This window comes from Hyalella azteca, unplaced genomic scaffold (assembly GCF_000764305.2).
Source record: "Hyalella azteca isolate HAZT.00-mixed unplaced genomic scaffold, Hazt_2.0.2 contig17496, whole genome shotgun sequence".
Classification (NCBI taxonomy): Eukaryota; Metazoa; Arthropoda; class Malacostraca; order Amphipoda; family Hyalellidae; genus Hyalella; species Hyalella azteca.
The window spans coordinates 1-27,124 of NW_025947278.1; the positions used below are offsets into that span (position 1 = coordinate 1).

Genomic DNA, 27,124 nt, shown 5'->3' on the forward strand with positions numbered 1-27,124 from the left:
CTATTCGCACAATTTTGATTGAACTGCACTAACATTGAACCTTTCACTGAAATCGTTTCGGTACAAAATTCGCGAGATAAGTCAAACCGGCATAGTAAAAAGTGAGAAAGTTGGGACCCGCAAACACTACGTGCGTCCTCGACCACTGCCAGATGCAAACTCAATGAGCCAAAAGTTGATGAATTTTTATGGTGTTAGCTGAAATCACGATTAAATACGAATTCTCTGCACATAATATCTGGATTATGGGCAAAACTGGAACGAAGTTTTTTTCTGATCAACTAAATATATTTTTTCTAGTCAAAAATACATTTTTTCATGTCAGGACGAATTTTTTATAGCAAGGATATATTTTTCAAGTCAAGGATATATATTTTTATGTCAATAAAATATTTTTCTTCACGTCAGTGATAGATTTTTTAAGCCAAGGGTTTATTTTTTTTATGTCAAGGACATGATTTTTTGAGTTCCTAATAAATGAATGATTGTCTTTTTTTTTAATAAATTTTTTCTTATTTTTAACTGTAAAGTGTTGTTTTTATCATTTTTAAACGAAAATTATGTAATTGTAGTAAAGGGACCAAGGGTGGGCGCCTTGCCCCAAGCCCATGGGCCCATTGCCCCAGGGGTGGGGCAATGGGCCCATTTTGACACTTTTTACAAAATAGTGTTTCATTAAAAATTGAATATTTCTATAGGCGCCTAATTCACATCATACATTCCTCATTAGTTGCACCTTTAAACAAAACAAAGAACCACCTCGTATCAATTAAAACTTAATCAAAAATTTAGTTTAAAAAAAGGGGGGGGCGCGCTGCCCCATGTTGCCCTACAGGATGACCAAATATGCGGGAAACTAATAACAAAAACATCGTCAGCATGACGTTGAAGGCCTGCACTAGCATCATCATGCATTGCCCCAATACTACAAGACTGGCAAAAGCAGAGACTGAGACATCATAAGGGATGAGTCTCCAGCTATCTCGAATTTTGTCGTTGATAACCTTTGATCGAGCATTTCCCTTCAACATTCGAGATTACTTTGTGCCTTGCTTAACCACCGTTTTTTTTTCATTTATTTATAACTTTCGGGTTGGGCAGACGCGGGAGCGAGTTGCGTCTCCTTTGCCTCTGCAGGTGCGTTGAAAAAGAGCCGCTACTGCAATTCATTCGGCGGCACAGTGCAATTTCTTGGATCTAATGTCAATTTCTAGTTTTTTCTACCATCTTGTGACTTTTCAATAAAGAAAGGATTGTTTCAGCCATGGTTTAACTCTAGTTTGCTTGCCTTTGAATTCATTTCATTAGATCGTTCCTGAAAGTTTTGTCCAGTTTTAGACGGTCATTCACCACCAAAAAGTCATCCTGGTATTATTATTTAACTGTGACGGACGTCAATAAATCGTCGTTTCGTGCAAATCTATTTTTTAAAATATGGGCATTGAACTACACGACGACACGAGACAGTCATTTTGGCCACTAAAGAAGGGCGGTCCAGTGGCTTCGGTTCAGAGAACCATGATTGAAACAATGAAGTGCGGGTTCGAGCCCAGCTCTGTGCTGTGTTAAACACAGCACAGAGCTGAGCTCTGTGTTAAACACAGAAATTCTGCTGTGTAAAACACAGCAGAATTTTAGCAGGGAGTTGCGTGTTCGAAGCCGCATTAAGCTGTGAATGTTCTGCGATGTTAAGAATCGTCGATAGACATACGGCCTAATCAAGGCTGAAACATCTATTATTATTATTACCATTATCATGGAGCTGCGACCAAGAGGTTAAGTTTCATTATCAAACGTATTATTTGTCAGCCATAAATGCTTCAGATTTACATATTTTATTGACGAGGCTACCGTCAACTTCAAGGGTTCCTCCTCTAATGAAAATTTCTGCTGCTCTGTCAGGTGTTTTATTGTCAAGTCGAGTGCGTATGCCACGAAAATGCGCAGAATGGGGAAACGATGGTCCTGCTCATGGTCCAATATCTTACGAATATTAATTCGATCCTTCAATGCAAAATTGTAATTTTTAATGAAACGCAACAGATAACAGTTATAAAAGAGCTTGGTGTACAAAGATCGTCGAAATATCAGTCTATATCGCTAAAACATCGCTCAAATATCAGAAGCTTCATCAGTCGCTATCGGTTCGCGGGCGTTTACTTTGGTCGATGGTACATATTATCAGAGGTGGGCAGTAGCGCGCTACATGTAGCGGCCGCTACATTTTCAGTAGCGGTAGCGGTAGCGGCTCTACATTTAAGGCAATGTAGCGGTAGCGGTAGCGCCCGCTACATATTTAAGTAGCGATACGAGGTTTTGCAGCTACAGCGCTACCGCTACATCTGTCTCTTATACACATCTAGATGTGTATAAGAGATGGGTGTAGCGGTAGCGGTAGCGCCCGCTACATTTAGAGCATGTAGCGGTAGCGGTAGCGCCCGCTACATTTAGAGCATGTAGCGGTAGCGGTAGCGCCCGCTACATTTAGAGCATGTAGCGGTAGCGGTAGCGCCGCTACATTTCTAAGTAGCGCTGCCCAGCTCTGCATATTATTGACCTTGTCGAGAGTACATACATCAAGGCAGAACTGTTTTGATACTTATAGGGCTTCGTTATTTCAATAGTCTAAAATTTTAAAATCTATAGATAGCCTGCCCTAATATTCATGGCCTCTATTGCAACAAAAGTTGTTGAACGATTATTCCTTGCAAATTATCGTCAAATGTTTTTACTAAAAAAATAAAAGTTTAGTTTCTTTGTGAGTTTATTTTCTTAACGCATGTTAAATGTATATACGTTGCACCATGAGATTTCAATATGGCGACAAAGTAATTATGTGTGAATAGAACGTTGGACTATTACACTGAATCTGTTCAAATTATAGGGTGTTTTTTGACTATGAAGATATGGAAAAAAATCGTTCTAAAAAAAGAAAAAAATACCGATGGCAATTTAGGACTTGATTTGTTCTATATATTAAAATACATAAATGAACTTTTCTAACTTCATTGTGATCAATTATCATTTGTCGTTAATTGAATTGTGCATCGATCGAACAGTTTGCACGATTTCTTTTTATTTTATAATTTTTATATTTCTCGTCTAGAAATTAAGGACGAAATTTACCTGGCTTGAACTTGGCTACAATTTATTTCGAATTAATTGTGATGCGATATAAATCTTACAAGAAAGACCTGCAGCAGACACTATAGTTGGCTAAATAGGAGACGAGATTAGATTTTGTAGTTAAATATCAGGTTCAAATTCCGTAGACTTTAAGACTCAAGTGCCACGGAATTTCATTGCATTGAGGAAAGAAATATTCTGATGGAAGAAATATTTTATATTAAAATGCAGATTTTGTAATTCATGCGATGTATTTAATTTTTTAACACTATTTCGGATTTTTAGTGATGGCCCACCTGAAATTTTCTATGCTCAAATATTTTCAGCTGTGCCAGCAGCTGCAGCAGCCAGCTTGGTTGAGAATTTTGAATTAGAAAGCCAAACACCTGGACAAAGTGCAGTTTCAAGTCCTTAAGAGCCTAAAAAATATGCGATTCAGCATGGTTTTCAATGCTGTTAATATTGAGAAACTTCAAAGTATCTCTCATGTTATAAATAAATGCTAAATAAATTTCCATTTGGCAATAAACATCACTCTGAAACTGAGTGCTCCAAACTGAATTGTTGTTTTCAAGTGAAGGTTATATCCAAATTAAAATTTATTTAGCTAGTATTTCTTGCCTGAGTCATTCTTAAAAGCATTGAAATCTGTGCAGAAATGTACATTTTTAATATTTTGAAGGCTGCAATTTGCACTCCAACTAACTTGAAACTGCACTTTGTCCAAGCCTTTTGCTTTCAAATTAAAAATTCAGTCCACCAAATGAGGCCTGCTGGCGCAGCTTGCTGCCAACATGACGCTGGTATGCCCCTTTCTTTCATTTAGTGCGTAGCTATCTTTTGTTTAGGAAGGTGCTAGTGTGCTGTGCGGCAGTCTATGAAGAAGCACTGATTGGAGAGAGTCAGCCGCGTTCATCGAGTAAACACCTATAGTGTCTTACGTCCTTGATTGTGTAAAAGCTAACTTGCAAGTAATCGTTTAGAATTAATTACAAACAGGGCCTGGACTGTACTTCTATATATACCGCGAGTATATAAACCAAGGGTACGTCCGGCACTAAGAACCCGGCTGGCTTTCTCGCCCCTCCCCCCTCCTCTTCTCTTCACGAGAAGAGGCTGTAGGCAGGAGTAGGTTTGTGAGCCAGCCTAGGCCTGAATTTATTCATTATTTATTAATATTAATCTATTCAGTAACAATCATGTAACATGTTAAATATTATTCCTTTTCCTCTATAAATTTATTATATTCTTTTCTTTGTGCTATTAGCCCAGTCAGTCAGAATTCTTGTATTGCTCAGCTTTATTCATAAAATTAATCATTGTATATTTGTATTTGCCATCAATTAAAAAAAATATATATATATTTTTCTTTAGCTTTGTTTTGCTTTAAACATGAATCATTGATTCCTATTTCCTTGTATTGTTAAAACTAAATTTATATAAGCATTCCACCTGTCAATAACCCTAAATTATCTTGCTTTGTTCAACTTTAATTATCTGCTCTGTCATTGTATTATATATTTATTCTATCCTAGCCTCGATTTCATGTTTGTTGTTTATAGTGTGATAACAGTGTTAAAATAAAGTACAGGCACTATGTCAGAGCTGTCTCTTATACACATCTAGATGTGTATAAGAGACAGAACCTAGACTGCGTCCTTGGCTCTGTTTGAAGTCTCGAAGACTGGAGTGCGCAGCTGCCCGACTAAGAATAGGACATGCTGGTGTCAGAAGCCACCTCCATAGGTTCAACATGAGCGACTCCGATCAATGCATCACCTGCAGCACAACAGATACAATTGAGCACTTCCTATTGCAATGTCAACGTCATGTACAGCCCAGACAAGAACTGGAGACTAATTTAAGATTTTTAAATGTACCATTTACTATACGTGACCTCCTGGGGGGAGGGAATTATAACAGTGATGTACAACGTAAGATCTTTCAGTTTCTGACCACATTTATTCTGAAGTCAGGTAGACTGAGTGAACTTTAACTAGGTTAAATCGTAAAAACTAAACTGAACTGTAAATACAGCTATTTTTAACTAGGTTAAATTGTAAAACTAAACTGAATTGTAAATACAGCTGATATATTTAGATAGCCTATTTTGTCATATTTGTAATTCATTCTTCTAGTTTGATATGAAAAGTAGTTGGATCCTGTCTGAGCAGCGGCTCCTGCTTGTGGATGTTTTCTTGTGCCATGTTTGCCCTGTTTTCCACAGTTTGCATCCTGAGCCACTGTATCCACTGACCTACTATAAACAAGAATTCAGTGGTTACCTACTCAGAAGAATTTAAACACAATACAGGCTCTCAGGCCCAACGGCCGTCCTCGAGGTCGACCTGTGGCTTTAAGTCTACCCAGTGTAGACACCCCGAAAAGAAGAAGAAGAAGAAGCACTGATTGGTTCAAATCGTCATAACTCGTAAGACCATGTTCTTTTATATTACCTATAGATTTGCACTACATATGTGTACCACATGAATAACGAATAAGTACCGTAAAATGGGGTAACTTAAACTACTTTTTTTAAATGATGCCATTTTTTACTAGCCTAATTAAACTTGGATTGAAACATGCAAAATACAGGTCTATACTCTAGGTTCACTTACCATAAATTGCTGGCTCCTGCCTCTCATAGTCTTTATGTAATTTAAAAAAAAGTGATGGTCTTTGTTACCACAGCTCATGGGGTATCTTAGACTGGGTGGTAAAATCAATTATATTTTTTGGTAAAATAACTCCAAATAACTCTAGGTTTTGGTCACTTTGGTGCATTGTAGTAGAACTCTTTTAGTTACATATGTTAATGACAAATTTGAGGAAAGTGTCAAAGTTTGCAAATGGGGGGTGCTGCCCCGAAATAGGGAAATTTGGACCACCTAATATCAGCTGTGAAGGGATAATATTGACCAGCTTGGAAATTTAGTTAAAATTACCATATATAAGACTCTATAGAGTCTGAAACATAAAAAAAACATTAATAGGTGTATCAAACATGAAATATGTTATATATGGTAATTTTAAATTGATTTACAAGCCGGTCTATGTTACCCCGTCAGGCTGACATTAGGTGGTCTAAGTTTCCGCATTCAGGGGTGGTACCCCCATTTGCAAACTATGACGCTTTCCTCAAATTTGTCATTTGCTTATGTAACTAGAAGAGTTCTAATACAATGCACCAAAACCTGGAGTTATTTTACCAAGAAATAAGAAAATTGGAGGGAGTTCTATGACAGGCTTTAAATAATAGCTCTTTTTCGTGGGTCACATTTTAAATTTTTTAACCTATTAGATATGCATAATTTTTTTATTTTTCTATTGTGTTATGTATTCTCAGTATTAGGCCTTTAATGCCCATTGACAAAATTTTTCTACCATCAACCCGGGATACTCGGGACAGGCGGGGTAACTCAGGACAGTCCTCCAACAAGGCGTAAAACTGTTTTAGTAGCAAAACTAATTGGAATATTGCAAAACTAAATATAGTGGCGTAAACATTAACATTTTTCTTATCTATGTAGTATAAAGGAAGTTCAAAAATACTACATTTACTAGCTTTGAAAAATTCCTGAAAAAAATGGTGAAAAATGATATTTTGAAAAGTTACTTCTGCTAACATCTGTAGTGAAAAAATATTTGCTGTATTAAAAAATTTTGCTTAGAAAAAAGTGGCAGACAAGTGTCAGCATGAAAACTTTATTTGCGGAATTTACATACCTCAATCCAAAAAGAAATGGCAGCCATTTCTGCATGGCGGGGCTACTCGGGACACCCCCCTAGGGCTATTTGGGACACCCCCAAAAATGCATTTACAGTAGAACCTCAGTTAGCAAAGGCTCCAGTTAAGAAAAAAATTGATTAAAAACAAAGAATATCGATTACATTTACCTTGCTCAGCAAAAAAAATTTCACTTGTCAAAAAATTATGGCATCATCGGTCATCACAAAATTGTGCATAGAATGTCATATATAGAATTGTGCACCAGGCATCATAGAATGAAAAGTAATTGACCTAGACTATGATTTATTTTTCCAAAACATATGATGGTTGTCACTAAAACATTCCTTTCTGTTTCAGGTATGTTTTTCGCAATCTTTTTTTATAGTAAATTCACTTAACCCAATTAAAATGGTGTGAAATTACAAGCTGTCCTGTAAGCTTACAGATAAAGAAAAAATGCTATAAGGCTGCTGATATGAAGCTTGCAGTGGACAAGGTTGTTGTAAATGCTCATTGCCATGTTCATGGATACGGTAATATTGCATCAATAATATGATAATATTGCATCTATAATACGGTAATTAATGTATATGGTACCTAATGTATCAATAAAGGAAAAACAAGTAAAAATCACAGAAAATGTCATTTATTCTACCTCTACATCATCTACAATGAAAGAGGAGGACTTCAGAGTACTGTTAGTAATGGATTAGTACACTCTGCATGCTTCAAATGTTTTAAAATGAAGTTTTATTCAAAGTGTCCCAAGTAGCCCCGTCAAACGGAGCTACTCGGGTCACTTTTTTTGCTTCTGGCACCTTATGAATAGCATATGGAATTTTTTTGGAGAAGCCATGTGATAGCCCTTGCAAAGAGCTTTGAAATGAGCTTAAACTTGTTTATGAAATGTTTCATGGTAAGAAGTTATGAATGAAAAACATTTAAAATCGTCCCAAGTAGCCCCGGTTGACAGTATGTTAAGGCTTGTAGTCAAAATGCAGCGGAGTATGTGAGCAAGGTTTTCATGACCATCGTGTAAAATCCTTGATCTGCCCGAAGCTTGGCCATTCGCTACCCTCGAGCTTGTACTCTTTGTAATATGATATCCTAGCCAGACCCTTCTTCGCGGCAACTGGTTGCTTTCAGGTGGCTGAGGAATGGCCAACGGTTGGCTATAACTAATTGGACTAGGCCGACCATTGTCCCCTCATTGACTTTGCCTTTACCATGCCACCCGTCGTGAACTGACAATTGAGTAATTTACGACGTCTCTTTCCCCTCAAACATTGCACAACGTCTCCATTTGAGCAGCTAGTATGCGGGATTTTCCCTCCGCGTATCAGCAGACTCGATCATAACTGTTTTTTGGTAGAAAATATCTACAACAAGGAGGCTGATCAAGGAATGCTGAGTATACCATTCAATGGAGAATAAAAATTACAACCCGTTTACATATCGAAAAAAAGTAAAAAAGTCGCAGACATGATGAACAATAATATTCCAAGTTTCTTGAAATTTCCTCTCATTAAAACTCTTTTAATACAAAGTTTACGTATTTTTTGTTACTGGTCAACTCTTATAAATAAATAGCTGGGTAAGTATGGAAAAATCCATATCGCCATCTCATTTGCGAGTGGAATAAAGTCTATCCTAATTAGTGAAGAAACGTATAGGGAAGAGCCGAGCCTGTTTGAAGCCTCTCGGTTCTCAATCAGGGCTTTAAGGATAACTGTTGGGTATTCCTACTAACTGGAGCAAAGCAGCACTGCACTCTCAATCTGTGTAGGGTCTGGACTGCACAATGTGGGTTAAGAATGCAGATAAACAATATATATATATATTGTTTATCTATAGATAAACAATATGGTCTGTGGGCTGTGGCATATGATTGTGGATACCAATTTGCTATCAGCATTCATAGTACATTCATAGGCACTTACTATTGCTAGCTACCATATTTTAAATACACATGCACCCAAAAAGGTATCTACTTATCTATAGGTGTACTGTCCCTACCTAAAAATTTTTTTCAGGTATCAAAATCTTTTGTGTGGTATGTGAAGAAATTTCAGTTTCACTGGTCCAAGCATGGATCCAGTTCCTTTAGAAGAAATTCATGGTGAAATTGACTTGATTCAGGTAAGATTCTTGAAAGATAATTTGATTCATCTAACTTTTAGTTGGTATATCCTGGTTTGTCCTCCTATTATCATGACTTGTGAAACTTGTGACAACAGTTTAATTTACATTCTTTTACTTCAATAATATAAACATCCCAGCAAATAAATTTATTTGTGGTTTTTGTTTGTTGCAGTTCACTCCTACCAATAACATGTTTATATGTTATCACTGCACTAAGCCTACCATTATGTGAAATATTTGTTGAAAAGTGAGCAAGACATATGAATTTTTAAATGATATTTTTGCTGAAGTTTGAATGGTACCGTAGTATATATGCATGGAATTTTATTTGAAGCCAAAAGTATTTGTGAATAATATTTACTGCCCTTTTATCTTGAAGTAATCAAGGGTATAGGATGAATTAATCCCTATAATATATTACCTAACAAACTGATGGTCATCTATGTCATTAATTTTCTCTAGTGTTAAAAAAGAATGTAGTGCACCCATTACCATTACTTTTTACACTTATCTGGAGACTGAACTTTAGGGAAGAAAAGTAATGAGTTAGGGTTCATTTCATCGCTAATTGTGAAGGTGAAAACTTGGGAGTTTTCATAGTCCATTTACAATGAATATCATGCATTTGTTTCTTCACATTGCCATAAACTCTATATGCATTAATTGAAGACCATGTATGCTGAATAACACGCCACAATTCAGAAATGGGTAGCAAGTGAAAATCTTCTGATTGCCAAGAGCAAACTAGAACAGCTGAACTCCTTTGCAGAAACATTAGTGTAGAGGACTTCCTCTGGTAAAAAATTAACATTTGTAAATCTTTAAAAATCTGTAGAATAATAAATATGGCACCATTGTTATGGAAAACCCTATTTCATGCGTCTTTTCTTACATGAGTAAATTGTTTTTTAGTAAATTTCTGGAATTTCGAATTTTGATTTCATTTTCAAGTCATGGAAGCATGAAGACCTAATTTTCAAAGCTTGTATATTCTGCATTAAAAAAATATTTTCATTTAATCATAATCACTCTTACTACCAGCCATTTTGACAGCCCACATCCATTATGTCCCTGTATTAGCAGAACTTGTGATATGAAAACCTATATTAGGCATCAATTTGTTTCCTTTTATGTTATACACAGCAAATATCTTCCCAAATATTCTTTCTACAATTTTTTTTCATTCCATATTATGGAAATTGGTCTTTTAACTAGTATGAATATATTTGAGAATAAATTGTTAATACTGGTGTATCATTTATGTATCTTGTCCACAGTCAATGTACGGAGGAGAGGTTGAAAATTTATGCCCTGATCATGACTCAGCTGAAGAAGTCAATTACAACACCACTGCTGTTCGTCTCTACCTCACCCCTCTGGGCACATGTTCCCCCTCAAGGCCTGATCATCATATCATGGTCACAATCAAACTAGAAACTGACCATGAATATCCTAAGAGGTTTGTATATCCAAACATTTTGAAATTTTCATTTAGTAGGTTACACGGACTGGCAATGACATATTTTTTTACAGAAGCCACCAATATGAAAAGTTAATCATTTTTCCTACCACAAATGTTTGTTACTTCAACTTAGTGATTCTGTTTTAGTAATTATCTTTATCATATTAATGTCTGGCGAGCAAGTTATTGGTTGGTGTTTTAGTCTGTGTTCCTCAGCCAACTACCAATCATCTTCTAATTGTTGATTGCATAACATTGCCCCAAAACAGGGTTGGTGATTTTTTTGATTTTTAAAAAAAAATCAAAAAAATAAAAAATCAACAATTTTTTTTTTTCATGATTTTTTTTTTTTATTTATTTGATTTTTTCAACTTTTTTGTCTTTTTGAAGTGTTATTTTTTATGTTGCAATTAGCCTACTAACAATTACAGTATATGGATCATAATGGATGGTTAAAAAGGGCACTTATTGCCTTCAATAATGGCCAACAGGCCAAGGTAGTGTTTACCACTTAGGGATTTTTGGGTAAACAATTATTGGTTAGTCTATTCATTAGCTTTGTAAAGTTTGTATGGAGCAAGGTAATGAGCTAAATATTGACCATAACTGGCTTCAATATACAAAAAGACTTCAGGAATGCAGATCTTCTAAACATTGAAGAGTCACATAACAGATAGGTAGCTGATAGCACAGTGCACAGCACTATCAATAGATCTACTAGTTTTATGTCCTATAAATCTACCAGACTCTACCCTCTATACACATGACTGCACTGTTCCCATTTAATTCAGACCAATAAACCAATACTAAACATAAACTGAACGATAACCAAACAAACTTCATACGACTTGAAATGAGACTAAAGTTATGAGAAAATCTAATACTGTTTGAAATAAACATGTGTACAATTCAAATATTTTTTATCCATTCACTGCATTTAATTATTTTATATATAGTCTTATAATTGTAATTGTTTTGTTTCTAGTTTTAAATTCACATATTTAAAGATTGAAATTAAATACTTTAATTAGAATACTCATATTAGGGTGGAAAATCTTTCTAATTGCCTAAAAGGTCAATACAATCTCAACCTCTCAATATACAGGGTGGGGGAGAACCGACTGAGCAGTTTTGAGGTAAAATAAAAGAGTAATGGAGGTACATAAAGAAGAAAGTTTATTTTCCTAGAGGTTAGCATAACATACCATTTAGAATACCACTTATGTTTTGAAAACAATATCTGGAAGATGGGGACTGTTAGCTGCAACACACTGTTGGAGTCGTTCCCAGAGGAGGGAGTAACCATGAGAGTGAATTACAATCGCTATGCTGCAATGTTGCAAAATTTCTTGCAGCCTATGATGGAAAACATTGTTGAAAATGAAGCAGGATGGGGGCTACAGCTCACACAGCCCGAATGTCATTCAATGTTTTGAAACGCATGTTTCCCGGAGGTCTGGTGTCTCTTAGGGGTGATTTACAGTGGCCTGCAAGGTCACCTGATTTGAGCATTTGTGATTTCTTTCTTTGGGGACATCTAAAAAAAAGGGTGTTCAGAAGTCACCCTCACACCCTACCACAGCTGAGGGAACAGATTATTGCAGCAGAGGTTATGGCCAAAGCTCGCCATATGTGTGAAGGTGCTGTAGAAAACTTCCGAGAATGACTCCAAAAGTGTGATGCAGCTAACAAACCCCATTTTCCTGATATTGTTTTCAAAACATAAGTATTTTTAACGGTATCATATGCTAATATTGAGGAAAATAAACTTTCTTCTTTATGTACCTCCATTACTCTTTTATTTTGCCCCAAAACTGTTCAATCAGTTCTGCCCCACCCTGTATAAGCTAGCTAACAAATTTAAATTGTATATTGTAATCAATATATAACAAATAGTCAAATAGTTGAAGACTACTTATAGCCTTATAAGAATTAGCTAAGCTGCTAGCTACAATGTATTACACACTTGATGCCTCTGTACCAAAAACATTCAATTTATGGGAACCTAATACACACTAAAGGCAACAAGTTTATATACCAATTTGTCATTCATAGTACATTTATACTAAACCATGAATAACAATATCTCAATATAAATTAAAGTCTGCCACTCAATATATTAATATATATGAAAAATCAAAAAAATCAAAAAAATTATGATTTTTTTATAAAAAAAATCAAGTGATTTAATCACATGATTTAATCATTTTGATTTAATCATTGCCAACCCTGCCCCAAAACCCATGAGAATTTGACCGTTTGTCTATGTATGCAATTATAATCATCAATGCTGTTCTAACCTGATGGCTTTGGGACAAGTGGTCTCATCAGTACCTAAAGGGTTAAATAAGAGCATTTGGAAAAAATATAACTCAGTACGGTACTCACTGCAGTGAGTGACAGAGAGCACATTTTCTCATTGACAAAAACTTGAAGTCTTAGATGGACTGACAGACGGACGGACGGACATGACAAGCACAACGGCGCCTTTTTTCCATAAATGAGAAAATGCGCTAAAAAGCCTTACACTTATGCAAAAGTTGTGATTTCTTGCATTTCATTTGAATAATAACAGAAGCTAAATTAAAAATTTTTAGTAATATCAGTAGCTTCATAATACTGCATACCGTAATATTGAAGTTTTATTTTTCCCCTTATTTTCACATACCTATTACAATTTTGCACCACATAACATTTCAATCATAGTGACAGTGTATCAAGCTGTGGTTTGCACCTTCAATATACAAAATATGAAATAGGTAATTAATGCAAATATTGTAGAATTAGTAATATTTCGTAATCCTCAAAGTATTGTAATATTTTCAGCTTTATCTGTGATTTTAGTCTTTTTTCTTATGTATTTATCAATGAATCTTTTAATTAAATCAGTAACTATATACCTATCATAAAATATTGGCTCTTTTTCATTCAAGCCTAGAAACAAAAGAAGTCTTTAGTGAACAAATTTTAGTATTATGTTTAATAGTTTCTTATTAAAGTTTTACATTTCCAGCCCTGCCATTTATCATATAGAGGATTTTCAAGGAATTACAGTGGCTGAGAAAGATGAGCTGGAAGCCATAGTTAAATTGAAGATCACGGAAGCTGCTTCTGAAGGAATGGTTGTCTTCTATGATGTTTGCAGAGAAGTCAAGGTAATTTCTTAACAAGAATTACGTTGTAAAATCATCTGCATAATCCAAAAGGTTTTATCATGGAAAAAAATTCCTACTTTGCCATACCAATTTCGTAAATAAATTTTCCACATATATACAGATTATATACTGGGACATTAATCATAATGAATGAAAATATGGTATTTTATGAGGGAGTGTTTAACTTAGGGTTGTTAGTTTCTGAGAAATTTTCTGCCAGAATGCTCACATCTCTTCCATTAAGACCAGCAATTCTCAGAATGTGTTTTATTAGAGTAATCCAAATGGTTTACCTATATCTTTGATACACGAAAATGCAATTTACCTTGAAAGTAAAACCAGTTAGGTAAGAGATAACAGTAAACTAGTTTGCAACTGATGTAATGTTAACTGCTGGGCAGAGCTACTTAGCAGACCACTGCCGCCCCCACCGTCCTAGCGTGCACGACGAGCGTCTGGCGCGTCAGCGGGAGGTTGAGCTGCTCAAGAAGAAGCAAGAAGAACAACAACAAAATTTACAGCGACAGCAGAAGAAAATCAAAAGTGAACAAATTGAGGCAGCTAACCGACAATACCTTGATGAGTATGTGAGACAAGATCAAGACTTGTAGTTGCTAACACTCAATTTTAATGCCTGTACAAGTGTCATGTGATATCTGCATTTTATTCATTTGAAATTTGTTCATCTGCTGCAATGTTTAATTCATCTGAAGTTTTTGAAATATTTTATTATTTGACTTATAATTGTTTGATGACGTTTTGCAGCTGAGCTGTCTAGTCTGTTTGAAACATTTTTGTAACCGATTTGAATATTTGAATCATTTAAATACTGACTCCTGTGTTTTGTTCAAAATAAATTATCACTTTGAATAAGAACCACAAATAAAAAATATAACCACAAATAATTTCTGCCAGTGTTTGATGCAATTCAAACCCATACTCTTGAATAAGTTATGAATTTGTTCCATGATGCACAGACGGAGAGCTGAGCGCCGTGACAATGCTGATCTTCATAGTCGGTCTGAATCAATGCAACGCTCCCTATCACTGCCGGTACCGCATGAGACGCCAACGCGCAAAAGGTAACTTTTTATATGGATAATTTAGGTGAAATTATTAAATTATTCAGTTAGTTACTGAATTAAATTATTCAGTTTCAAATTCTGCATCATCCGTGTGTTCAATATCTAGTTTGAGTCGTGAATTCAATGTGGGATTGAGGAAGCGTAGTGTGTTTAGTATTTTTTGTTATTTTAGATTATTCATGTCTTTTATATTAATGAGCAAATATATTCCGTTCACAGATCTTCGCGATCAATAACGGAAAATTCCACCACAGTGAAAACAGTGAATGTGTCTCTAACTAATTCCAAAGGAGAAGAGGTGATAGTAGAAATTGTGCGGCCGCTAAGTAAGAACTTGGAGCAGCAGTCTTACCACACGGTGTACGAGGTGGTTAGTCCTGCCACAAACACCGTGGGGGTCTTGCATACATGGGAAGTTCGCTTAAGTAACATCAAGGCTCGTAGAAACTCTTCAGCCAACAAAGGATCATATTGGGAGACTGTGCGCATGGAAGAGTTCCTCCAGCAACTGAAGAAGATAGAGACTGAGTTGCCAAAGCTGTTGAAGCTCTCACATTCTCACATAGTTGAATATGAGGCTTTCAGTGTTATTAGATCGAGCATTGACATCAAAATTCACCTCCTGCAGCCGTATCTTGACATGCGACCACTCTCTTTCCTCTTGGGTACGAAGGGTCTTTTCCGTGAGATATACGTCCTGGAGTATGCTAAAGAGTGCCTCAAAGGGCTCTCTTACCTGCACCAACAGGGAGTTGCGCACGGCGACCTGAGGGATTCTTGTATATTTTCTGGCGAAAAAGTCTATGACGTGCGAATTGCTGACTTTTGTATCGAAAGAATACTTCTTGATGCCGTCATGAACTTCCTGAATAAAGAAGCTCCAGTAACATACGGCTCTTCTGGAGCTGACGCCAAGCAGCGGGATGTGTTCCGCCTGGGTCTTATCCTCATATCTCTGATTGTTGGAGAACGTGTAACTGAGGTAATAAACTTCACTTTGCTGATTTTTAATCCCATTTTCTGCTGATTTCTAATCTAAATAAGAGTGTAAAATACGTTAAAGCTAGGTGTTGGGTTTTCTATTCTATGAAGTAGACATAATGCAATTGTAATAAAAGTTATTTCAATGCTATGCAAAATTTCTTTCATGATTGTATAAACTATTGACAGGCTTATAATACTTGACTGCACCCGTCTTTCCAGAGCACCCCGACGATCCCAGCACGCATAAGCTTGGAGTTGCAGGACTTCCTGAAGCACTGCATTGAGCCTGACTATACCTTGCGCTGGTCCATAGACAAGCTGCTCGCCCATCCTATCTTTGCTCCTGAGGGGTATGATGGCGGCAAATAATGCCGATCACATTGATTTATAGAAAGTAACTAAGGCTATCACTTTAAAAAATGGAAACTATAAACTTTTGCAAAAAACTCAAAAGAAAAGTTCGAAACCTTTCGGTTTTTCCACTTGCCTCCTTCTTTTATTTTTTCTAAAACTGATTCATGTTGTGAATGGCATTTTAATAAAATGATTCACATACCAACTCTGAATGGAAACACCTAACGAAAAGGAGTACTGGATTGGCTTTAGAGGATGTGAAGACCATAGTTTTAACTATTGTTAAAGTGATCCCTTGAAAACGTGTCGCAAACTGCCTTAGGTGCACCACGTGCACCCACAGATTTTCAAGGGAGTTGCCATCGAGAACAGGACAGTGTTGACCTGGGAGATCTGAGGTGGCCACGGCTGATTTATTCTCTCTGGCTCTTCTAAGTGCACTGTCACGAATGCTGCAGAAGCATTGTCCCTGGAATTTAATTCGAAATAATTGAGCCAAATGGTTAGTAGAATACGCTGTAGCAGGACTAGTTTTTCTGCCTGAATAAACAAACTTCTTGTGTAATGAGAATATGTCTGTTCGCACAGGGCGGCTTCACACAGCTGTCGAACCATGAACAACGTCACAACTGCCAAGGATAAGAAGAAGAACGACGCCGAGCTCGGCATTCGGGTAATATTCAAGTTGAATAAGCAAGAAATTGAATATGTAATATATACATATGTAAGTTTTTTACATCGATTGAATTTGCAGCTATCCATATATGTAATTTTAGGTGCAAAAAGCAAGCTCGTCCTATTTTGCTCTCATTTAAATGATACAATATAATGTGCTACAGTTAAGAAGCCCAATATTCTAGTCCAAATGACATCTTATGGTATAGTATATGAAGAGCTGCTCTCCACGAATATTGAGATGCAAAGATTTTTAGATTTAGATTATTTTTAGATTTCTCGTTAACTCGGGTTGTAATATGTTTCGTGCATTTTAATTTGCAATACCGATTGTCATGTATTATATTATTTTTTAAAGTGATGATGGAGCTGGTATCTGATACGTTATCATTGACGATATGGTGAGCTTGCTCGGCGTTTCCTTTGCTTGTAAATTCATGTTAAACTTGCGCTTTAAACAGACCAAAGATAAGTACTTGTGCCAGTTTTCCTTAGGGTCGAGTCTTTGTTACGAAGTAATCAATCAATTAGGTACTTCTGGTGGGAAAAGTACATCTAAGAACACAAATTCTGACCCGGCATACATAAAAAATATTGTGATTTCATAATCTCATCATAATGTAATCACAATATCCCAATTAAGAGGCATCTTATTGCTAATACCAGCCTGTAAAGCATCTCCTTTATCGTTCATACCCGGAATAAGTAATAACGTCTCCTCATTGGAATAACATTATTAAATAAAAAGACTCAACTTTTTTGAGACTACTGCAAAATGAATAATGAATCACTGGTTTGCAGTGCGGAGAGGAACGCAACAAGAGCATTTCAGAAGAGCCTCCTCCGTGCGACTCACGCTTCGCAAAGGACTACGAGACCCTGGGCCTCATCGGCAGAGGTGGCTTCGGACGCGTGCATAAGGTTTGCAGTTCTGGGGCCATACTTTCAAAAAAGTTACGAGATCGTAAGTTCGTCAGCCAATCATTGACGGCCTTTCGAGCAAAATCCACCAATCATAGTCAAGAAAATGGAGCGTAAGTACTAACGTTCACTTAGCGAGTTTTGAAAGTATGGCCCCTGATGTATACGTGTCATATCTCTGCCTAAGTTCCTATTCATGGGGACAAGCTTTGGGGCATTGTATTATTTATTGCTCAAATAAGACAAATTTATTGTATTATTTATTGTTTTAATACATATCACTATTTAATACAGAAAAATCAGTCTCGCTGAACTGGAAACTGAAATAAAAAAATATGTTTACTATAAGGATAATTAATTCAAAACTATGAAGAACGTAACGGTAATTCTTCATGCAACTCGCACAGTAATTTGTCAAATGACACTTGAAGTATTGTTTGTAACTAGCCTAGTAACTGCTCGCGAAATTCAGCGGAAGTTAGGCTGTCAAATAGTTTTTTATTCAAGTGCTAAAGTGTTAAAATCTTTGGACAGAGATACCAATGTATGCTAGATTCAATTAAAACCTACCATCTTTCCCGATAGCGCTGTGATAAAAATGAGAGCTTTGCACAGCGCTGGGTTTAAATTTGCCACTAAACTTTTATAAATAGGCTTCTTTTGAATGGGCTCTAAATTTCGTATTTCTCTGACTACATTGTTATGATTACAATATTTTGATGGAGCTTGTAATCAGGTACGCAATCTTGTGGACAAGAACTTGTATGCGCTTAAGCAAGTGAGCTTGAACCGCCGAGGTCCTGATGGCGACGAAGTACAGCGCATCCTGCGCGAGGTTCAGTGCCTGTCATCCCTGAACCACGACCACGTCGTCCGCTACTACACGTCGTGGATCGAAGACGTCGTCACTCTGCCACGAGATCCCACCGACTCAAACTCTGACGATGACGAGACTGCATCAGAGCTTGAGAGCAAAACCGAGAATAAGACTCACTCGAGAGAAATCGTCCGTGAGTTTGCACTTTGGCTGCCTATTACTCTTCAAACATGCCGTGTAACTGCAAAGCTGTAATTTTCACTCTGCCGCTTTACCAAAAACACATCGCGTATAAATATTGTAAATATTTTTTTTATTGCAGCGGAACTCAGGTTCGACTACGGCGATGATGATGATGATGATGATGACGACGACGATGAGGATGACGATTCCATCAGCAGTTATGGCCAAAAAGTCCCGGATTGTGACGAGTCTGACTTCATTGTTTTCGAGAACACCGAGCGTGACGGACCCGCGTCTGAGGGATCACCAGAGCTGTCCAGGAGAGAGCGCGCTTCGTCCAGAGCTGCCCCGGCCCCCACCAAGCGCCTCTACCTCTTCATCCAGATGGAGTACTGCGCCAACAACACCCTCAAGTCAGTGTGCTGCTCATCTTCTTTATTGTCTTGCAATTACTTGCTCTATTCCTACTTTTTTGACGACATCGATTGTTTATTCAAGATAGTCTACACTTATTGTGAATATTTTACAAAATCATTTGTTTTGTTAATCAGAAACACCCTCAATTGGAGCACTGTATTTAATAAATACAGCCTACCAATGACCAAATTTTGTTATTATTTTACCACATTATAGAAGTTTAATCCTAACGTTTTTGTGGTATTTTACTTTATTTTATCTCTAGGCACGCCATCGACGACAATTTGTACACTAAAGACTCTCGTCTGTGGCGTATGTTCCGTGGCATTATCAGTGGGCTGGACTACATGCATTCCAAGAATGTGATACATCGCGACCTGAAGCCTGGCAACATCTTCATTGATGGTACAGATCGTGTTAAGATTGGAGATTTCGGCCTCGCGACTGTCATTAAAAACCAACTCACCGGAGACCGAGGAGCTGATGAATTAACTGCTCAGAATCAGGCAATCTCTGATTCAGCCGAGCAGTCTTGTAACGTTGGAACTTTCTATTACATTGCTCCGGAATTTTCTTCTTCCTCTTCCAAAGCACGATATAGTTCCAAGTTTGACCTCTACAGCTTGGGCATTATTTTCTTCGAAATGACCTACGTTTTGCCAAAATCTGGCTCTGAGCGACATGAGCTGATGATAAAAGTGAGGAAGCCAGAAGTTTTACTCCCACCTGAGTTCGAAGAGCATAGGTACGTATCCAAGAGGCAAATACTGCTCAATCTCCTCAACCATGATCCCACTAAACGACCAAGCACGTCCGAATTGCTCAAATCGGAGCTACTGCCGCCTCTCACAATTGAAGAACAGCATTTCAGGGAACAACTTCAGAAGAGCCTCCAAAACGGCGATTATGATGTGCACGAAGATATTTTGCAAGCTTTCTTTAAACCCAAGGAAAACGTTTGCATGGAACTGGATTTTTTTCACCTCAATAAGGCACCAGTTGCCATGAATTCTCCTCAAAAGGTTGACTATGTCATCCAAGGAATTGAATCTGTGTTTCGCTCGTATGGCGGAATATGGATACCTGTACCTCTCTTCATCCCGCCTGACAACGCTGAGAGCAGAGCTGGTCAGAAGGCATTCAAAGTTATGAGTGAGCGAGGAAGTGTAATGACATGCGCTCCAGAGTTGAGATTATCGTTTGCACGTCTTGCAGTTGTCCAAAAATGGTGCAAGCTCCGTCGTTACAGCATTGATCGCTTCTATCTGCCGTCAAAAAACCTAAAATCAGATTTTCCCGTCGGCAAATTTGAGTGTGCTTTTGACTACTTAGGGGCCATTGAAGAACAAGATGAGTTATTTGTGCGTGTTCTGAAACTGGGGCACGATCTTATCAAAGTCTTGACGGACGTAACTCGTCATGTGAGCACCAGCGACGTTACGCTTGAAGTGGCGTATCTCCCGCTTGTTTATTCCATTCTCAACTCGTGTGGTGTGAACAAAGAGATTCGGAGCGATGTCATTGCTACCATAACTGACTCCTTACAGAGCGAGTGCTCCATACCAGAAATCTGCCTTCAGCTCTCTGCCTTGGGTGTCAGTGAAAAATCATACCGAGCCTTGAAGCCTTATCTTGCAATGGATGGAAATGTGGAGCAGATTTTAGAAAAAATCATCTCAAAGTCATCTTATAGCTCATCCAAAGAAGTCGTATCTCAAGCGAAAATTTTCCAGCGAACGATGCATAAAGCCACAGCTTTAGGTGTCGAATTAACTACTCGATTGCAGCCATTGCGTTTTTCCAACAGAAGCTTATACAATGACTTCATGTGCCGATTCGTGATGTCCAAGCTGCGTTCTTCGAAAAAACATTCGAAAAAGAGCTACGTTGTTGCTAAAGGAGGCATGTTTGATCAACTTATCGCAAAATCAAAGGAATATTTCCCTCCTAGCCAAGTCAACGATGTTCCCGTAGCTGCAGTCGGCATCAGCTTCTCCCTGGAGTGCCTTGTGGCCGCAGTTTTCAGAGATGATTTACAAGACACGCACGCACCACTTCCAGACTGGTCGTTCACCTCCGAACTCGGGTGCGGACGCGGCGACATGACCGTTTGTGTTGCCTATGTAGGCGATGGAGAAGAAAATCATGCTAAGATTGAAGAGCGCGTTTCCATATTCAAAGCTTTGAGGAAGCACAATATCGTTTGCGACTTCGCTCATTTCAAATCTCAAGATGATCTAAGCGAATTACCATGCCCTTTCTTGGTAATCCTCGTCAAGGATTCTGACAAAGCCACCATCAAATATGGATGTTCTCGCTCAGGCATTTGGCATCAACAGAAAATGGTATGCGTAATGGATGTCGCTGACGAAGTGGTGCGTTTGATGAGTGTTAAATATTGATGTGGTGGGAGCTTTGATGCCTGCCTGAGTATTAACTTCGCGGCTACCATTATATGGACTTTGTGTCTAGTGATTAAAGACGGAAACCCGAATTAATTAAAGTCAATTGAAATTTGTTTTAGACACAATTTTATTTTAGGATCATTTATATTTCCGACGTGAAATATTTGCTTGTGTCTGATCTGCGCAAAAAAAGAATTACCATATGTATTTGTTTCTAATTTTACCATCGATCATTCTTATATGTGTTTATCTCATGTCCTTTGATCTCATTCCAAATCATTTTGAATTGATAAAAAAGAACTGTAGTGTACGAAGTGGAATTAATAAAGCATCTCTATTGAGTACTGGTTTTAGTATAAAAAACATTAGTTTTTCTGACCTTGGTTCTTTTCGAAGCCACGATCGTTGAATTGTTTTTATTTTAAGTGTGCATAGAAGAAGAAAAATAGGTTCGTGAATGATCATTTATGCGTTGTAAAGAAAGAAGCTCTAGTATTAATGGTTACAATTCACAGTACCAAGATTGAGGCAGTGAGTTATGGGTTTTAGACCGCAACAACCTTTACATATTCAGCTATGTTAAATATCGGCGACGCGTTTAGCGGCCTAACCAACGCTGACCCCGCTATAATATTCTACTGATAACTACAAGTATCATGTGGCAGCGAGAATGGATACGACTGTCCCAATTCTCTACTTGAATTGTTCAACAGTCGTTTCGAAGCGTGTAACTCTGCTCAGTGCTCTTCGCAGATGTTTCAACTATTTGACAATATGCGAAAAATTTGTCACTCCCCTTGCTTGGGTATTGACTAAGACCCGGACCAATTCGTCGGACCTGGACCAATTCGTCGGACCTGGACCATATAAAATTGAAGGTTGCAAATCATCAGAAATGAATAGAACACTCTAAATTCGTTTGTTCCCATTTTTACAAATTTATTTACCAAATTTTATCTGATCCAGACCAGTATCTTCATGTCGGCGAAAAGCACGTGCTGAATATTCCACGCTTAAGTCTCCGAAGGAATTAAATCATTAAGACTCAGATCTGCCATAGTAAATAATTTTCTTGCTTCTAGTATCCGCTTAATGTGGTATTTTAAGTTCATTAGGCGAATAAAAATATGAGAATCGGCATGGCAGTAGAATAAACGAGGTTGAATAGAAAAAGCTAGAATTGTAGAATTCAATATCGCTACCTATGTTATTTCACTGCCGTAATGTTGATGCTATGTGGTTGAATGGAAGTTTCCCGCGTTCGCAACTTTTTGAAACCACAGACCCACTGTCGTTACCGACGTCTGCGGGGCTGCGCGGGTACAGGGAGGTACCCGCGTTGCGGGTACCTCCTAAGAACCTCGCTGGCCCGAAATTCGGTTGCACGTATGCCCTTGCCCCTTCCAAAGAACGCCTCGTTCACAACACCCGTGCTATGCCGTCGAGAGGCACGCGGCCACGCAACGCGCCCTCACACTCTGTCAATTCGTGGGGTCATGTCATACACCGTCTTCAATTGCTCGATGTCTTGCGTGTCCTCGACTGCTACCTTTGCGCAAGTCTCTCTTTAGTGTTATTAATTCATCGTAAATCAGCTACGCATATTAGTCCAGAGATTACCAATATTTTCAGGAGTGAATGGCGTTTTGAATAATTATTATAGGTAAATGATGTAAAGAATTTTAGCAAACAAATAACCCACTACAATTTGTATTGGACATTGCTATCTGATATAAAATAACCACTTTTTATAGGTATACAGGTCACAGAATAACGCATTGATATGAAAGCCGAGAGAGAGCCCATCTCGCCCGCCGGCGAGCATAATGGCAAACGAGCTTTTTTTGTTCAATCTCCTGTTTTTTTTTTTTTTTTTTTTTTGTCTTTTGCGTACATGGTTGAACTAATGCGTACGTAATGGTCAAGTCGTTTGCGTACATGGTTGAACTAATAGTTCAACCCTGCTATGCGTAGACCTATGGTTAAAGTATCATGGATACCAGCATTGTCAAACATATGAATATTGAATAGAATTTTGAAGCAGTTCAAGAAATTCAAAACGCTTTTACGACTCATAAGTCTCTTATTTGTTATTTTAAGTCAAATTTTTGGAAGAAAGGCATCATAAAAATGTAAAAATTATTCATAATTACATATCAGAGTTTTTTTCCTATGTAAGGATTCCAAAAAGACATAAACAGAAGCTTGAATCATCGTCTCTCAATGCAACACCAATCATATTGATCATAATTCAAGAATTTATGTCACATGCATTTACCCATGATTCACTAGTCCAATCATGCATTTACCCTTACGTAACCTCTTCCGCGTCACAATGCAGTTAACAGCATCCTGTGGTCCCGACAGCGAGCGCCCTAGGAAAAAAAGGGGAGTGCAGCCGACCGAGCTGAAAACAGTGTTTTCCACTGTACCTTTCAGGCATTTTACATTGACCTATCTGCCTGCAGCTGCAGCTCGTTTGTGACGACATCGCCTCCCCATTCCGCTTAGGGCGGCTGAGAGGAGACATTGGAGAAGTAGCCTATTCGGGCTCGTCGCTCGCGGCTCGCGGTTCCCACAAAGCATCAAATGTCAATTGAAAAGCGAAATTCTGTATCTGTGGCATCTATGTTAATAATGTTATTATGTATATCGCACATTCGTAATTTCGTAACATCCTGTCGTCAGTGTCGTGAAGCCGCATCGTATTGGAAGATTGAGATTAATGATAGGACTTATGACAGATTGGTCAAGAATTTTATTTGAGCCTTACTGTAACTAGGATAACTGGAGTTTACTTCCGCAACCAGCGATTTTATTTTTTAATTTTATCCATAATCCTAAATTCCTAAGACCTAAGCCAGTAAGCCCTAAAGGCTTACCATGCCATGGTGCCAACTGCCAAATGCCAATGGGCAATGGCATTGTAAATCATAAGCCCTAAGTAGGCTAGAGGCTAGACCACTAGAGCTCTAATACTAATAGTAGCCTTATGATTATGATTTAGGGTAAACGCGGTATATTCCGACATCGTGGGTAATTCTGACACCTCTCTAGTTTTTCCATTATATTAAGCTTTGTTTTAGTTCCATGCGTTTGTTGATGGTTGAAATAGTGATGTCATACATTTGCGCGTCAAAGTGTCAAACTACTGCCAAAACACTAGGTCTGGGCCATCTAGCAGGAAAATGTTGAGATCCAAAGAGAGACGGTGCATGCCACCCAATGAGAATGAGATCATCGAAAAATGTGTCAAAGTTGACAGTTGACCTTGCTCTACCAAATAGTGATAAACTGTTTGTGTAGAAAGAATATTATGGTTTGAGACTTTTAAATACGTCTGTGAATATATTAGGAATCCTTTAAGTATACTTGTATTTGCTTATTTCAAGTGGTAAATAAATTAATAGATGATTAAGTTGAGAAATGGATTTAGACACATAAAAACTAATTCCAACACAACTTGAATTGGACACACACAGCTCATTCCAAGCTGTGTGTAAAAATTAAAATTTTCTTAATTAAAAGCTTAAAAACTGTTAATTAAAAGCCTAAATAAGTAGTGCTCAATATTCAATAGTGTTCTAATTCAAAGCCGTGTCATATTCCAATACAGCTCACACAGCGATCGGAATTCGAACACGTGGATGTAGGAATTACGTATTAGTACAATTTGAAGCGCGGTCAGAATACCTCTAACCACGTGCCAAATATAGCCACACACAGTGTTGGAATATAGGGATTTGCCGATTTGGTAGGTTTGCATTCTAAAGGCTTTTAAATAAATATGGCAACATTTTGTGACGTTTCATCATTGCTGGCGCGTAGTACAGTGTTTTGCGAGTCATGTAAAGCAAACAGAACTTGAGTAACGCATAGGGTTATAGTTTCATTTCATTAGTTTTTCATTTCTTGATGCGTCCTTAATGTGTCAGAATATACCGCGTTTACCCTATGACAATAATGACATGTTTTGTACTTGTAGGGTGCCAGCCGAGCCGGGGGCGGCCAGCCAGCACCATAAAAAACATTCTACCATTTTTTCAGTAAAAAATAAGTAAAATGACCCATTTTTACCATCAATTTTTTAAAATTACCTGTGAACAATTGTTTTTACCAGCAATTTTAGGAAACTTTTGCCCAATATACCTATCCTAACTGATGTGGACTTGACTGTAAGAAAAATATGTATGTATATATAAACCATAAACTTAGTAGTAAAGCAGTAATGAAAATAATTATTAAATGATGAACCATAATTCCAATCCATATGATAAATGAAGGTAGAGAAACTTGATGTCTAAGATTTAGCAAGATTTCGCAAGATTTAGCAAGATCTTGCAAGATTTGTCTGGTCTGTGAAAAGTGTGATTTATAACACTTTCTTGGAATGTCATTTGGCTTTAGAATTTTTAATAAATTGTTAGTAGAAATGAATCAAATGATAATTAAATATTTTTTTTAATTACAGGCCAAAATTAGGAATTCTATTTTTTTAAGAAATGAGGTAAGGGCCATACATAATCCATTGGTGATTGGATCAGGTAAAATTCACCAGGTGCCATGCAGCTACAGTAAATGGCATTTTATATATTCTCAGCATCACAGGTGTCAGCCTGTCAGGTTACTCAGGTAGCTTCTGCTCATTGTTCTACTAATTTAGTAGTTGGGTTGTCTGCTGTCACTGACACTGCATGAGGCATTGTAACAAACCAGAGATTTTTTAGAATCAGTTCATTTCTAATTTCCTTATCTCCTCAAGATTTAAGCAAATTTCTTAAGTATGATAATGCTGGTATTCATGGTATACCTTACTGGTCTACTTATAGGACTAAGAAGTGAACTAGAGGGAGAGTCTAAAAAACTCTCTGCTTTGCCTATATGAGGTTCTTTAATGTTCTTTTGACTTGTATTGAAACTGAAATGGAACTTGTTGATGGGTAGTGAAAATTGATGGCTGGCAAGACTGCAAATAGTTGGCCTGAGCTAATTAGCTTTAGCCAACTGCTGGCCATTTTAAGGCCATCTGAAAACTACCCATTTCTCCAAAACATGTGAAGCACGGATTTTACACTGAAGTCCCAAAATCCCACTCTCAGAAGCTTGAGCTTTGTCTTGCTCTTGCTCTGACTATATGCCTGAATGTGCACTTTGATTTTCCTCACTTTGATGGTATATACCCAACCTAAATTTATAGTGACAAATGAGATTTTTTTGAAACCTGTTTCCATTTCTTTTCATAATATAGATAAAAATTTTAGTCAATAATGTGTATGATAATGCAGTATCCATGACACTTTACTGCCATTACAGGTCTCCTCATAGGACTCAGCAAATGAAGAGTGTAAAAAAGTCTTGTCATTACTGTATTTGTATAGTGGTCAAAACTACAATTTATAGCATGATTAGCATATAGAATCTACAAAGCTATTTTGATCCTGCTAGAAAGTTGCAGTTCAGTTTTGTTTAACAAATAGATTGCTTCTAGGAAAAGCCAGCAACAGGAGTGTTGGGCCTAGTGGCAACTTCATAGCTTGCTTATTAATTGAATTATCTTGATGCTTGCCTATTTTCAAAACAATTTTATCTGCATAACATGCCTCCAAAACATGGCATCTATGGAACATTCACTTAGATCACTCATTAGATATTTTTTAATTTATTTTCA

The 27,124-nt window shown here is 37.4% G+C and overlaps 1 protein-coding gene across 1 annotated transcript; it reads left to right on the plus strand.

Annotated features, from left to right (window-relative positions):
• Positions 1 to 8,815: 8,815 nt before the first annotated feature.
• On the plus strand, positions 8,816 to 21,797 carry LOC108677279 (eIF-2-alpha kinase GCN2). Its single transcript, XM_018165486.2, has 12 exons — positions 8,816 to 8,995; positions 10,276 to 10,457; positions 13,474 to 13,615; positions 14,017 to 14,198; positions 14,593 to 14,697; positions 14,920 to 15,682; positions 15,904 to 16,034; positions 16,627 to 16,711; positions 17,515 to 17,634; positions 18,371 to 18,644; positions 18,774 to 19,047; positions 19,317 to 21,797. The coding sequence occupies exons 1-12, from the start codon at positions 8,945 to 8,947 to the stop codon at positions 21,451 to 21,453; spliced, it is 4,446 nt and encodes a 1,481-aa protein (XP_018020975.1). The 5' UTR covers positions 8,816 to 8,944; the 3' UTR covers positions 21,454 to 21,797.
• Positions 21,798 to 27,124: the final 5,327 nt, after the last annotated feature.

Coding starts and splice junctions, on each gene's coding strand:
- LOC108677279 (XM_018165486.2), top strand. CDS start 8,945: ATGGATCCAGTTCCTTTAGAAGAAATTCATGGTGAAATTGACTTGATT. Junction 8,996..10,275: donor GTGAAATTGACTTGATTCAG/GTAAGATTCTTG, acceptor TCTTGTCCACAG/TCAATGTACGGAGGAGAGGT. Junction 14,698..14,919: donor GAGACGCCAACGCGCAAAAG/GTAACTTTTTAT, acceptor TTCCGTTCACAG/ATCTTCGCGATCAATAACGG.